Consider the following 15358-nt stretch of genomic DNA (forward strand, 5'->3'; position numbering starts at 1 on the left):
AATTTTTTAAGAAAAAACAATTCCTCTCTTCCATTTAAAGCATCAAACTTTTCCCATCTTCATTTCGTTTTAGACCATGATTTTTTTTCCCACTTCTCTTGTGGATAGTCAACCCCAACAACTAATACAATGTTTCTGTACATAAAAATGTGTGCTTTTTTAAACATGTCTGTGTTAAGGAGAGATTTTCCCATTATAAATAATAGTCTGTTCTCGTTCACAACCGATGTAAGATCTTACAATTTACTCCTCTTCGAGCCAGCACTAACCAGATATTGTCTTTTTTAAATTTTCACTATTGTGTTTTTCCTATTATAAGATCATATAAATGGTACATACAATCTCAACCTTTGAGTTAGCCCAAATTTTCTTATTCTTTTTTTTTTTTTTTTTTTTTTTTGTCTTGTACGACTGTATTAGAGTCCCCACAATTTATAATGGTAGATATGAAATACAATTTTCAGTAATAAACCACTGAACTCTTAATAAAAAAACGCATCTATTAAGAGAGGTTTCCACACCCTTATAAAAAAAATGTTTTGTTCTTCCTTCAACTGATGTGGGATCTCACAATTCATCCTTCTTCAAAGCTTAGCGTCCTCGCACTAACACTGTTCTTTTTAGACTTTTCGGATGTTCTCGAAGTTTCTACGCCGTTATAAAAAATATTTCGTTTTCCTCCTCACGTAGTTTTATAGTTGGTGAGAAGGCATACATTTTTCAACTATTTCCCACACGACAAACTAGAATAAATGAGTCCTTCATGATGTCTATATTTTTTTTATGATTGTGAAATTTTAACTCATTTTGGAATTATCAAAAAGAAAAAAATAATAAACTATGGCTCTATTTATTTTGTTGGATGCCATTTTTTTTAATTTAAAAAAATAAAAAAAAATCATTATGTTTTATAGACATATACAAGAAAATACCATAATAAAATGAATATCCAATGATTGTTTTAATTATTCCAAATTAATAATATTCTTTTTCTCGAAAATAAAATATTTGATTTCTTAATTGTAATTTAATTGGGTTTTTTAAAAATTTATAAATAGACAATATAAAGTATTTGAGTTATTTCATGTATGGAGGGTATTTTCGTAAATTCATTGTTTGGGAAGTTAATCCAGCTTGAGTTGGTAGTTAGTTCGTTAATTGTATTTTAAGTATTTTAAACGTAATTATCAGGTGTGTGAAGCTCCATCTCCTTATGATACACCCTACCACAGTGGCCAATAAGGAAATGGATAAAATAACAAATAAAAAAATTCAATTTATTAGTTTTTATCAATATTACTTAAAAAAGAGTTTTTTTTTATTAATATTATTTTAGACATTTCCAAATAAATTTCTTATTAAATCATTGTTTTTGTTTTATATTATTGAAAATACCGAGTCGAATCACGATTTTTTATGTGACCTAACCACCGCAGAACATGTGTCAAGGCACAAGAGTCTATATTATGTCGAATTAAGGGAAAAAAAAAAAAAACAAATGCTCAGATCACTTCTAACTTTTAACACGAAACTCAGTCGAGCTGAGACCTACTCACGATCAAGAGATAATACCAACCAAAGAATCTATTCTTTTTTTTTTCTTTCTAAATAGAACAAACTTCAAATTTTATAAATTTCTAATAATTTTTAAAAATTTTAATTATGTATTTAATAAATATATATCATTTTTAATTATCTTAAAATTAACTTCTTTATTATATTAAAAATAATATAATAGAATATTACGTAGATAGTAAATTTAAAATTTAAAAGTAAAGATTTATTAAATAGAAAATTAAAATTTTATTCTCATATTAAATCTTTTTTAAATTTGAAAAATTTAAAATAGACAAAATTAAAAATTTAGATTCTCATTTCATTTATTATTTATTTAAAAATAGTAATAAATTGGGAAAGGTTAATTATTAAAAAAAATAATAATAATAAAATAAAAAATAAAAAGAAAGTAATTAGCGCCGAAGGATGCATCACGTGAAAAAAAAAAGTTTCACTCACGTGATATTCACGTGCCTTTTGTGACCTTTATCCATTGAGTAAAATGTTTATTATTTTTAATTTAACGTAATTATTATTTTTAAATAAAAAAAAGTAATATTAAAATTTTAATTATTTCTCTCTTTTTATCTCTCCTCTCGTGCCTCGTTCGTCCTCGATGACAACAGACCGACAAAAAAGAAAAAAAAAATGACGTGACAACGAAAAAATAAAATAAAATAAAAATTAATAATTATAAGTATAACACGTCAATAATCGAAACATTAGTCGAAAAATTCAAACCTTAAACTAAAAATCTAATTTCTTTTCGTATAATTAATATCAAATTGAAATGCCGACATATTACATTGGGATTTGACACTAAACTCAAATGCATTGTATAAATTTTAATTATTGATTATTTGGTTTTTTTATTTTATTTTTAAAGTCGGGTGTTAAATGATCATTTATTATTTCAACCAACATGTCTCATGAATATTTAATAATATTATAAATAAAGACTTCGACCCAAATAATAATAATAATAATAACAAAAGACTTATTTAATATCTACACAGTTTGGGACCAACGTCCTAAAAGACACACGGCTCAATGTCCCCACTGTTATAGTAGACATTGTCCGCTTTGACCCATTATGTATTACCATCAACTTCACGGTTCAAAAATGTGTTTGTTAAGAAGAGGTCTCCACACCCTTATAAGGAATGTTTCATTCTTCTCTCCAACTAATGTGGGATCTCACATTTTGTCTATGATCTCGAGTATTTGACGATTGACTCTCCTCGTTATGAAGTCGATATCAAGAGTAAATCGTTTGGTGCACGATGGTTTGGTCGGAGTTATTAAAGCTTCATCATTGACTTCATACTGATCTGCAACATCTTGATATACAAGTAGGTCATGTTGATCTTGAGCTGCAGCAGCTTTATAGAAGAATCGAACTCGATAAATTGATACGAGTCTAGGTCATACCTTCTATTTTTTTTTAGTCGAATTAGATAAAAATTAATTTAAACTAAATGGTAAGAAATATTGGAATAAAGATACTAAAATTAGCATATAAATTAAAATGATATTTTAATATTAAAAAAAACAAAAAGAAAAGGTTAAATATAAAGTTTTTTAATCTCTAAGATTCCATGATGAATAATCATGATAATAAATGGGTAAAATGGGAAATGACTGAGTTGAAAGTTGGAGTAATTTTATTTTTTTGACAGCCTAACAAAATTTACCAAATGATTTTTACTTTCGGTGAAAAAGTTGAAACAAAATATTAAAATTTTTAATAATTTTTATCCTCCAATTTTATTTTATATTTCAAATGAAACAATAAATTTACTCGATTATGTTGAATATTACTAAATTTAAAAATATTTAATATATTCACAGATAGTAATTTTTTTAATAAGTTGTATTTAATTTATTTAATATTTATATTAAAATTTACGAAATTATGGATTTTACCCTTTCAATTTTGTATTTAATCTATTTGTGAATTAATAAATTATGATTTATTTTTATTTTTACGTCAAAATTGTCATGTTTATTATTTAATAGGTTAAATAGCTTATTCTAGAAGCATTTAATGGATTTAGTAAAATAAATGCATGTAGCAATAATTAAAATTTTTGAGGCAAAATGACATAATAATAATAAAATAAATAAAATAAAATAAAAAAATCTTGAGATAATGGTAAATTAGACTACGCATCTAACATGTGGCCAACAATGCATTCAAGACTCTTCTAAGGCCAACATTTTTAAAATAATATGAAGAATAAAGATAGGAATATCATCTACTTCCTTTTTCGTTATTATTATTATTATTTTTTGTTGGGTGTGACACCCGAACAAAAGAGGAGTACATACATAAATCGATACCATATCTGAATGAGAGTGATCCTAAACATATGATAACTAAAAAAGACTTGTTGGTAACTCAATCATTTCGAGTAAGCATGTGAGTGAGGATATGATCTAATTGTAAGAGCATAAGCCCACCGTTAAGATATTGTCCTTTTTGAACTTTTCACTTTTGGGTTCCCCTTAAAGTTTTTAAAACATGTATGCTAGGGCGAGATTTTCATGCCCTTAAATGCTTCGTTCTCCTCCCCCAACCCACCACTAGTAGATATTGTTCTCTTTGAATTTTTCATTTCGGGTTTTCCCTTAAAGTTTTTAAAACGTGTATACTAGGGAGAGATTTTCACGCCCTTAAATGTTTCCTTCTCCTCCCCAACCCACTACTAGTAGATATTGTTCTCTTTAGACTTCCACTTTCGGGTTTCTCCTTAAAGTTTATAAAACGTGTATGCTAGGGAGAGATTTTCACGCTCTTAAATGCTTCATTTTCCTCCTCAACCCATCATTAGTAGATATTGTTCTCTTTAGACTTTCCCTTTCAGGGTTCCCCTTAAAGTTTTTAAAACGCATTGGTTAGGGAGAGATTTCAACACCCTTAAATGCTTCATTCTCCTCTCCAACCAATGTGGGATCTCGCAATCCACTCCCCCATTCCCTCTCCAATCGATGTCATTCCTCACTTCAATTGATGTAGGATCTCACAATCCACCCCCTTTGGAGCTCAGCATCCTCGCTGGCACTCTTTTCTTCCTCCAATCGATGTGGGATCGCCCCCAAATCTACCCTCCTTCAGGGCTCAGCGTCCTTACTGACACACTGTCTCGTGTCTACCTCCCTTCGGGGAACAGCGAGAAACCTGACACGTACGAAATCGACTTAGATATTCCTAATGTGGGGTGGTGGATCTGGGTCGTAAAAGTTCTCCTCCCCAACCAATGTGGGATCTCACAACACACTCTGTCTTTAGGGTCCAGCATCTTCGCTGGCACCCATTCCCCTCTCCAATCGATGTCGTTCCCCTTTTCAATTGATGTAGGATCACACAATCCACCCCCTTCAAAGCTCAGCATCCTCACTGTCCCTTGTTCCTCTCTCCAATCGACGTGGGATCCCAAAGTAGGTCTGTAATCAAACCACATCGTAAAAATGCAAGAGAGCACTAGAGTCATCATGTAGCTCGACATATTTTCTCATACCGATAATAATTATTCAACTAACTTAAAAATAGAACATGAATTAAAGGGATTATACTTTCGACATGTCTACATAATAAGAAATGATTACACGACCCGATACGTAAAATAATCTATTTTAATTTGAAAATAATTTCTAAATGGGTATAGGAATAGTTTCATGTCCCCTAAAATTACTTTATTGAAGACCCACAAGATTACCAAGATCATTATCTTCATATATTTGTCTCCTCACTTTTTTTTTAATTAAAAAAAAAAACATTACAATTTTCAAAAGCTTCAATCATTTTGAAATGTGAGGCTTACAATTTTGTCTAAAACTATCTATTTATTCTTTATCTAAAACTGGAAAAATAAGAAAAAATATTAAAACTTTATATTTATTTAATAGATTATTTGTAAAAAAAACAATTAGAAAAAAATAAATGATTGCCACGTGTGAAATAAATTTTCTACCATATAGGGTCTATGGATGCCCACCCTATGGAGGTGACAGATACCTAAATTTATTACTTTATTAAAATTTTATTATAAAGTTTTAATTTAGTGACCATAAAGTTAAATAAATGTTCAAATTTTTTTCCTAATTTTAACAAAAAGTAATATAAGAGGTTTTTTTTGTAAATTTACTAATTTCAATAAAATAAGTTTTAACAAAATTAAGATTATTACGGAATAATAAATTTCAACGAAAATATTGACCGATGAACTTTGTACCGTATATATGTTTTATGACTCGTAAAGATATACTAGATTTTTTTAAAAGTTGAAAGTTCATAGCGAACGTTGATAAATAAGTTTATAAATAAAAGTTGATTTTTTTCGTCCATTTAATATAAAAATCATGTTTCAAAGCCTATTCAAACTATATCCTCGTCTCAATTTAATTTTTTAAAATTATGTAAATATATGAAAAATAAGATATTCGAATATTTGGATTTTTTATATTGTTGACACATACGATTTAACTAGACGTACAAAAAAAAATTTCCTCGAAATTTCAAAGTCGATACACACATTACAAAAGGTGAGAATTTCTAGAAGGGATGAGGATGAGAACATGCTACGGCTTGATCCAAACTAGGTCCTCGTCCCACTGTCAATTATTTAAAGGCTAAATTACAAGACGACTCTTCATTTAAAAAAGTTGTACTACTACTCGTAATCATTTCAATAAATGTTTAAAAATATCTTTAAAGTAGAAATTTACTCGAACATATTTGACACTTGAAATGATGTGACAGTGATCTAAAATGAAAATTGAGAAACAAACATTACCACATCGTTTCGGGTCATTTGTACTTGTTCTAAGTCCAATCAATCATCTTAAATTTTATCGTATTATTTTTTTTTTTCTTTTTGTTTGCTATTCAACCTTATTTGTACATAAACTCTTAAAATGATTTTAAAAAATATATATTTTTGGTAAGGCTCAAAGCACTAAATTACTACAATAATGAAGGAAGGAAGAGTTGGAAGGTTTGAAGAGTACAAAGATAATAACTCGAAACATTTAGGGTGCTTGGACCACTAAGTTGAGTCGGGTAGAGTTGAATTTTTAACCCAATTCTACATTTGATTAGTCGAGTTTTTTTTACCCTAATTTATTTATTCCACTTGAAGAAGCTCTAAAGTCTACACCCCGACAAAGATTTCTTTAACCTAAACTAAGCAACTTTGTAGATTAAACAACTTCAGACTTTAAACCTCTACGCTCTCTAAGTCCAATATTGTCCCAACATAAGCCCATCAGCACATATTGTCATTTTTGGGTTTTTTCCCACGGACTTCCTCTCAAGGTTTTTAAAACACGTTTGAAGTTTCCACACTCTTATAAAAGGTGTTTCATTCTCCCCTCCGACCGATGTGGGATCTCTCACAATCCACCCCCCTTCAGGATCCAGCATCCTCGTCACTCATTCCTTTCTCCAATCGATGTGGGACCCTCCACCCCGCCAAATCCACCCCTCTGCCAAAACCACCCCTTTTGGGGCCAGCGTCTTTACTAGCACAGCGCTTCGTGTCTACTCCCCTTTGGAGAACAGTTTCCTCGCTGGCACATCGCCCGATGTCTGGCTTTGATACCATTTGTAACGGCCTAAGCCCACCGCTAGCAAATATTATCCTTTTTGGGCTTTCCCTTGCAGGCTTCTCCTCAAAGTTTTTAAAACGCGTATGCTAATGGAGGTTTCCATCATATAAATGATGTTCCGTTCTCCTCTCCAATTGATGTGAGATCTCTCACAATTACACTATATGAAAAGATAGTTCTCTTTTATCCCTCCTGAGAGATCTCTGACAAATATACTGTAGGAAAGGACAATTATTGAGAAGTCAAGGTCATATAGAGAGAGGGCCACCCTTTATCACACACATGACAGCCAAATTTTTGGTACTTATTCATTTCCTTTTAGTATCACAAGGAAACCAAACATGTCTTTTAGCTATTATCAAACAGAACCCAATACTTTAGTTTTTTTCCTGTCTGGATAAGAGGGAAAAAGTCATTCTTCTGCACTATACATCAGACCATCAGACCGTACCATTTCTGTTTGTCCACTTCAACTTAGGGGCCACATTGAACAATATCAATAAATGTAGGGTAGTTTATAAAATATTTCAAAATCAATGTTAGTCCGTGAACTTTTATCTGTATACTTCCATATTCGTCATTGAATTTTAAAAATGTAATAAAAGTTCAACAATTTTGAAAAGTTTACATATTGACCGAACACAAAATAAAAACTCAAACTTTCATTACAAAAATCAAGACTCTAATTTAACATGAACAATAATGATATTTAAATCTATTAGATACGAATCAAGACTCTAATTTAACATGAACAATAATGATATTGGTGGCGCAAGAAAATTTTATTAGCCACATAAGTAGAACTCAAAACTAAATCAATCCACGTTGATGAATAGTTTGATTTCACCCTTCAACATCTAAAGATATCAGTTCCATTCAACCACGATTTTCCTCGTGCGACACCTCGACCACATGTTTTTGAGAGAGGGCATTTAACGCATTCAAATTAGGTATTATCAATCAATCCAAGGAAACATAAGAAAAAAAAGTCGAAAAGGCTACGTCAACACAAAGAAAAAGGGTTCACAAGTAGTTGTCCTCTATTACGGCAGTTAAGCGATAAACATCGATAATTAAATCCAATCTCAAGAGAAGGGTAGGCTAGAAAAAGCTGCACCCAATTACCAATCTACGTCTCAATTATAAATTAATCAAAGTCAAAACTTACATATAAAGAGAATATGGAACCTCAATTCAAGCAGGTCATGTTTTTGTCAATTGAATTACCATTGGCTCAATAATTCATTAAACGAGGTGTCGATGCAATAGGCTTTTCAAGTAAATGAATGAGTACTTACCAATTTAAGCAAGAAGGAGAATTTGAACGATCAAGTTAGCCTTCTGCTGGTCAACATAAACCAAAATGAAAGATCAAATGGGTGTTTCTTGGGCTTGATTCGCTCAACTTGCATTGATGCCAAGGCGGCATATCGGATTTTTCTTCATTAGACCAAGATCGACCTGGAGAAATATAAGAATATGGGGTAACCAAACAGAGATTCATTCAGATACATTATAATGATGGATTTTCTAAGGTTGTGGTTAAGACGGAGTTATAAGGGATACCTTGTGGCCAAAGAGATCGCGAATGTTATCGACACCGTACAAGATCATGGTTGGTCTGGTTCATGGACAGATGCAAGAGAAAATAATCATCATTTTATTGTTCATCTAAAAAGTAATTGGATTCTAAATATTCTCTACATTTTCAATTCTGCTCCTTGGAACAAGGCCTTACATTTAAAAACCGCAATTTAAAAAGTGCAAGACCTTAGGAAATTCATGGAAACTTAATATGACCAAAACTATATTTAAACGTTAATATCAGAGCGCAAACCTCATAAAAGTTAGGAACGAGGCCAAGACACTTCTGGGACCAAGTAAAAAACAAATGCATTTGGCATTTAATGAGACATGAGAATCTTACCTCTCGAGTGAAAGACCCCATGCAATAACACGGACATCCTCTGGAAGCCCCATAGGTAGCAGCATTTCGGGTCTGAACATTCCTGAATTTCCAACTTCCACCCATTTCTTAAAGCCTTCATGATAACTGAAAAATATAATGCATCAAACACATGGAGAGAACGAATCTAGCATAACAACAGCAATTTCAAAGTGATTCAGTAGTTCAGTCACCTGAAAATTTCCATGCTGGGTTCGGTATATGGGTTATAAGCAGGCTTGAAGCGTAGCTTGGACATGCCTGAAAATGGAATATGCACTTGAATAATCCAATTGTTTCCTTTCAAACATTATTTAGGCATACAATGTGCTACTATTAATTGGTTACCTAGACGAGAGAAGAAGTCATACAATACTCCAATCAAGTCTCCAAGAGTAAGTCCTCGATCACATATCAACCCTAAAAACCAGAGGCAAATATTTACATTTCCGATTGATTATTGAAATATAACTGAGAAATTCAGTATACTGGTCCGTAAAAGTCTATTTAGCTTATATGAAAAAATAAAGTTTGATGAGTTCAATAAAATTTTCCAATTAAAAATCAGTATATAATTGAACATTACGTGTTAAATAGACACTAATAAACAAAATCGTCTCTTCATTGTTTTGACACGGTTTTTATCACATTTGTAATTGATTTTTTAGAATAACATTATAAATTATTTGAATGAACAGTCTTTTTGTTTAAATGAAAAACCGAGTTTTCAATGAGAAGGATGGATGAAAAAATGCATACAAAAAGACGATCGAACGAAAATGGGACTCCAATCCAAAAGGATCAACACTTACTGATAGTCACAAAACAAATTCAAAACAAAATCCCAAACATAGGTGTTATAAGATTCTTAACTTTACAAGGATAAATGGACATATCACATTTAAACAATATATATATATATAACTTATTTCTACCATTATAATTATTGAAGATTTTATTGGAAACCCGAAACAAATTCATTCAAGAGTCAAGATCACAAGAAAAAAAAAATTAAAATATTGAATTATATATTACTTTCATTTATAAATCTTAAAATAAATGTTCTTACGTTTATGTAAAAATAAAAGACAAAATACAAGAATATAGGAAAATGAAAAAAATGAAAACATAAGTTTTATCGTCTACATTATCATATTAAATCTTTTTTATTGATATTTATTTAATTGAATAAACAAAATAAATGAAGACAACATACTAAATTAGATTAAAAAAAATGTTTTTAAAAATAATTGAAGACAGTGGATGAAAGAGGAGATAGAAAAGAAAGCTTCTCCTTTCTTCGCACTTTTATATATTTTATTGTATTTAATTTAATATAGATAGATTTAAGAAATGAGAATTGTCAAAAAGTTCCAATGTATTAATCATAAATACCTTCTATCTGGTGAAATTCAGCAAGATGGGTTCGATCTACTGCTTCATTTCTGAAAACGCGGTCTATTGAGAAGTACTTTTTGGGGGCAAATGGTTTCTGTGACAAATATTGAGAAGAAAGAGATATTTCAAGGAAACAACCTCGCCAGATAATTTGGGGGGAAATGAAAAAATAAAAATAAGAAATGAAATTGGAAACTGATAAAAGACCAAGAGCTAGTACAAGCATCGGAAAAATCATCTGCGATAGAAGTAGAATTTAGTGGCTTAACAAATAGACAATACGAATCTCCATCCCTTTCTTTTAATTTAATTGACCAGACAACTTAGAGGATTAGTTTCGCTACCCAAGGAATCACCCCAAAAATAATCCACCTTTGTTGCGACATAATGTCCGTCTTAATAGGAATTCTAACTCAGGTAGGAAATACGTCAGCAAATTAGATAAATCATAGAGTCCTTCCTCATTCTGAATATTTTTTCTTCCACTAGCTTCCAGAAACTATTAAATCTCCAACGTCTGGAAGAACACAGCCCCCCGGTTGTGGTTACATTGAGGATCAGGAAAAATGGATAAGTGTAATGCATATCAGGTAAAACTACGTTTATCTTGGAGGTCAATATGGTTTAATTGACATTACTTCTTGAAATCTAATTTGGGTAAATTACATTCATGGTTAAATTAAGATAATTATATTCTCAATTTTTTTAATGAGAGAATTATTTCATTGGCGTTTGAAATTTACAAAAGGGATGTGCTATCCGTGAAGCTTACAAAAGACCTTCCCAATTAACAATGAATGAGGTATGATAATAGGAAGCAAAAGTATTAAACAATTTACACCATGAAATGTCACGATAAACAATATTGTCGAAGATCCAATATAAGTTTGTTTCTTTTCCATGAACCTTTTTATCTCGCTTTTTCTAGAGATTCCAAAAGAGAGCCCTAATGAGGTTGGGACATAACAAAACTTTTGCACTTTTGAAGGAGTGGTATGTTAAGACCAAGTCCAATAAATCCACCTCTCCATGAAAGTGAGGTGTCATCTGAAAGTACTAGAATCTTTATCCATAAGTTATAAGAATAAGTTACTACATAAATACGTGGTTTTGTGATTCGTTGTCTCTATTGCATAAAGGGCACCAATTGGGAAATTGGGTCATGAAGGGCATTCTCCCCTTTTTTTTTTTTTTTTTTCCGTAGGATTCCCTTTGTGCTAATGATTTTGTGCACGATTTTCTGGTTTTTTGGGTGATTTATTTTCCATATTGTCTTGGTTAGTGTAGGCTTTATGGCTTTTGTCTTTTCTCCCATATCCATCATTAAGGATGAGAAGGCCTTGTCAGCATTAGGAAGCTATTCCAATGAGTTTGCTAATTGAGAGAACACTATTGAGTTAAATCGGCTCATTCTGTATCTTTGCTATCTTTTAGGTGAATTAATCTGGCTCATTCGGTATCTTGTTATCTTTCAGGTTTCTATCGAGCTGCAAGTCCTAAAATTTGTTGTCATCTTTCCATGTTTCTTTGATTGTCTTACATTGTGATAGTCCATAGAAAAGAGGATACATCATAGCTAGCATGGTGTTGACAATCCAAGGGTTAGAAGGGTCGGTCCACAAAGATGTGTTTCCTCCCTCACTGATCCTATGGCGAATGTCGTTGGTGATGAGGTTATGGTGCTTTTTCACAAACTTCCATGGCCCCTAAGGAGAAGGTGGGCGACCGATTCTTTATAAGATTCCTCAACAAGGTGGTGCCTTCATGGTAAAACCTCTAATTCCATTTGGTGAGGAGTGTTTCGTTTTTCTCCTTCGTCGAATATAGGCCATACCTCCCTCAAATTTTTTTAGTTAATAATTTTTATTTCAGTTTCAAATCAATAAATTTTGAGAATTTAACATTCTCTTGAACTTTAGATCAAAATTTGACAAGTTCAATCTTATTTTCCAATGATTTTATCCAAATGCTTTTGGACGTTTTAATTTGAAAATATGATTGAAAACAAAAGCCAATAATTGTGAATGTTTTAATGCATAACAATTCTCCCATTGTTTCAGTATTTAATCATGAACGCTGACCAGAACTGATTAAATTATTTATCAAAGCCTACATAGAATATAAACCAAACAATGACTAACCTGTGCAAGCAAATATAACATCCTGGAGGACACAGCAGTAGTATGAGTTCGCAGTAGGTTCTTATTTGCTTCCTCTCGTTTCCAATCATATCCATATCTGAAAGAGGCAGAATAATACAAATAATCACTCACAAGAAAAAATAATATCTCGGAAATACTAGGCAAAGAAAGAAAGGTGACAGTTTGAAGAACAGAATATCACACCCTTTGGATCCAAAACCACCAATCTCATGGACCTGTTTCACCCGCTCCACATAATCTTCAGGAAGTTCCCTTGTGCTGGCAGGAGCTACAGAGGTAAAACCAAATAACTATTCAGAAAAAAATTAAAAAAAAACTTTTGATGTTCAGCAATCACGGAAGAAACCTTGCAAGAAGAAAGTATCATGCGCATCACGGGCAGGGTGTTGTTGTGGTTGGAATAATGCATCAAAGTTCCAGAAGCTGTTGGTACAGAAGAGAAAGAAAAGCTAATAAGGTTTTGAAAAGATATTTAGGCAAGCCACATTTCTTTTCCCAATCGAACCCCTCCTTGGGTTCTAGGAGCAAGCTCCGAAGTTAATGCACGTGCATATACAGTTAACTTTTTAAAATATAAGAAACAGAACTTTCATTATCAAGAGATTTAAAAAAAAAAAAAAAAAAAAAAAAAAAAAGAGGAGAGATTAGATACCCCCACACATCCAAGGGTTACAAAAAAGAAGTCCAACTGGTGAAGATGAGTTAGGTTATAATCATGTATGTAGAGAAGTCATATAAATATAAATAAAAGAAAAGAGAAAAAGAAAGAAGAATATGCTATCAGTTCTCCGATAATAATAATTTAAATAATAATCAAAATAATAAAGCCTAAAGAATAGAAAAGCTAAAAGAAGAGCGTTTGTAAAAGATTTATCTCACTATGGTGCATGCCAAGTGAGGTTGAGTCAAGTGTGCCTCTTAAAAATGTTTGTGGGGAGCCTCTTGATTTACATCACAATAAGACCATTATAACGCTATACCAAGGTAGAAAAAACAAAAAAAATGTATTGAACTTTGTATAGTACTGACATATATTCAGTAATTTTAAAAAAAGAACTATGTATGTAAAACGTATCATTCAAGAAAAAGGGAGCAGGGGAGAACTCCTACCTGCTCTCGACAAAGTTATTGGTAGGCATCTCTTCAAATCTGAAATCAGAAACCAAAACACAGGCCTATAACTGTAAATTTTTATTTAAAACAACAAAGTAATACAGAAGATAAGCGTAAGTATAATAAGATATATCACTTACCCCATTTGACGAAAAATATTTTTTAATTGCTGTCGGACCTAAAAGTTTTTTAAGAGCAAAAGGCAATCCATTTCAGTACATAAACAGATACATAAGGCATGCATAGACAGAAGGGGGAAAGCATCAAAAAATTGAACGCGATATGTGCTGAAATAAAAATTTACAACCTAGTCTAACTAGTTTAAAGATCATTGGAAGGTAAGAAACATGATCGATGTAGAATCAGGCAGTGTCAACCATCAATCTGCCTATATCTAATTTCAAAGCCCAATGGTCACAAAGTTCTGTTTCTTAAAACAAGAAATAAACTTTTTCATTGATTAATCAGAAGGAAGAAAATTGTTCAAATGGTCACAAAGGGAGAGAATGAAACAGGAACTAAAAAGAGCCTAACAAAAAAATATCAAAGGTGCTACATTCCCTAGATTCAAGTTCCTACTAAGGAATTCATTTTCCATATTCTACAAATAATTGCAATTTTTGCTCTGGGTAATTTGATCATCAATACTGGCATAATTATTAACCCATAAGCATTCAGGCATGTCCTTACTTAAAGGTGTTTAATGTTGACTAATAATTTTCTAATTAAATGAAGGGTTTTCATTTTTTTCAAAATATACGTATTATTACCTTCAGCAATGGATGAAGATGACCACCCTCAAGGGGCTGACCTTTGGCATTAAAGTTATACTCCTTGAATTCTAGTTCTCTCCAGTCTCCCCTAGATAGTGCAAAATATGAGATAAATCTATTAGTTTCCAAGGCTGTTTGATACAAGATACATGAACTAGAAACAAATGAGCAAACTAGACACGATAATTGACATTTCAGTTGCAATGCCATTCCTCCAACAACAACACACACATATTTTAGCCTACAATAACTCACAATAAACAGAAAACGATTGATGAAAGTAGAAAATGAGAGTTTTAATGCCAAACTGTATACCGTCTCAAGAACTGACCTCGGATGCATACACAGTTTTTTTTTAAAATATATAAATACAAAAATAGAAACACTTTTAACAGCTGAATGGAGAGCAATTGTGTTACCAAATGCACACTGTCATAAAATAAAATCCACGCACGAAACAAGAATAGGCAAATAGGAAACCTCTGAAGATTTTCTCGTGTCAAATCTGTCGCAGCCTTTTTCCTTCTTGGAGCATAACTAGGACCCTTCTTCACTGAATAGCCTTTCCATGTTCTAGAGAAGGTCAAATTAAACATTTTTAAGATAACAAACAGATTGAACCAGTATCAAGTGTTAAAAGCATATAGAGTCATAAAAGCTTCTTAAAATATAAAAGAACTCAGCTTTTTGTAATTTGTAATTTGTAATTTTCAGCTTCGTGTAATTTTTTTGGACTGGAGTCCATTCTTGTAGTTTGTTGTGAACTCCTGTTGTGAGTTTTTTTTTTTTTTTTTTTTTTT

General features: G+C 31.6%; 2 protein-coding genes across 2 annotated transcripts in view; one reads left to right on the top strand and one right to left on the bottom strand.

Moving 5' to 3' along the window:
• The first annotated feature begins 5231 nt into the window (after positions 1 to 5231).
• Positions 5232 to 15358, top strand: part of LOC111431114 (type I inositol polyphosphate 5-phosphatase 2) — a 26479-nt gene continuing 16352 nt past the window's right edge. Inside the window, exons 1-2 of the mRNA XM_023067640.1 lie at positions 5232 to 5237; positions 12813 to 12818. The gene's annotated coding sequence lies outside the window, so the exon portion shown is untranslated. The remainder of the gene's footprint in view (positions 5238 to 12812; positions 12819 to 15358) is intronic.
• Positions 8253 to 15358, bottom strand: part of LOC111431119 (phenylalanine--tRNA ligase alpha subunit, cytoplasmic-like) — a 9914-nt gene continuing 2808 nt past the window's right edge. Inside the window, exons 6-18 of the mRNA XM_023067650.1 lie at positions 15039 to 15131; positions 14556 to 14646; positions 13926 to 13963; positions 13783 to 13821; positions 13019 to 13095; positions 12856 to 12940; positions 12652 to 12748; positions 10508 to 10604; positions 9461 to 9532; positions 9307 to 9373; positions 9095 to 9220; positions 8734 to 8788; positions 8253 to 8628 (exon numbers count right to left, since the gene is read on the bottom strand). Coding sequence (XP_022923418.1) covers positions 8569 to 8628; positions 8734 to 8788; positions 9095 to 9220; positions 9307 to 9373; positions 9461 to 9532; positions 10508 to 10604; positions 12652 to 12748; positions 12856 to 12940; positions 13019 to 13095; positions 13783 to 13821; positions 13926 to 13963; positions 14556 to 14646; positions 15039 to 15131 — 997 coding nt within the window. The 3' untranslated portion in view covers positions 8253 to 8568. The remainder of the gene's footprint in view (positions 8629 to 8733; positions 8789 to 9094; positions 9221 to 9306; positions 9374 to 9460; positions 9533 to 10507; positions 10605 to 12651; positions 12749 to 12855; positions 12941 to 13018; positions 13096 to 13782; positions 13822 to 13925; positions 13964 to 14555; positions 14647 to 15038; positions 15132 to 15358) is intronic.

This window comes from Cucurbita moschata, unplaced genomic scaffold, assembly GCF_002738365.1.
Source record: "Cucurbita moschata cultivar Rifu unplaced genomic scaffold, Cmos_1.0 Cmo_Scf00035, whole genome shotgun sequence".
Classification (NCBI taxonomy): Eukaryota; Viridiplantae; Streptophyta; class Magnoliopsida; order Cucurbitales; family Cucurbitaceae; genus Cucurbita; species Cucurbita moschata.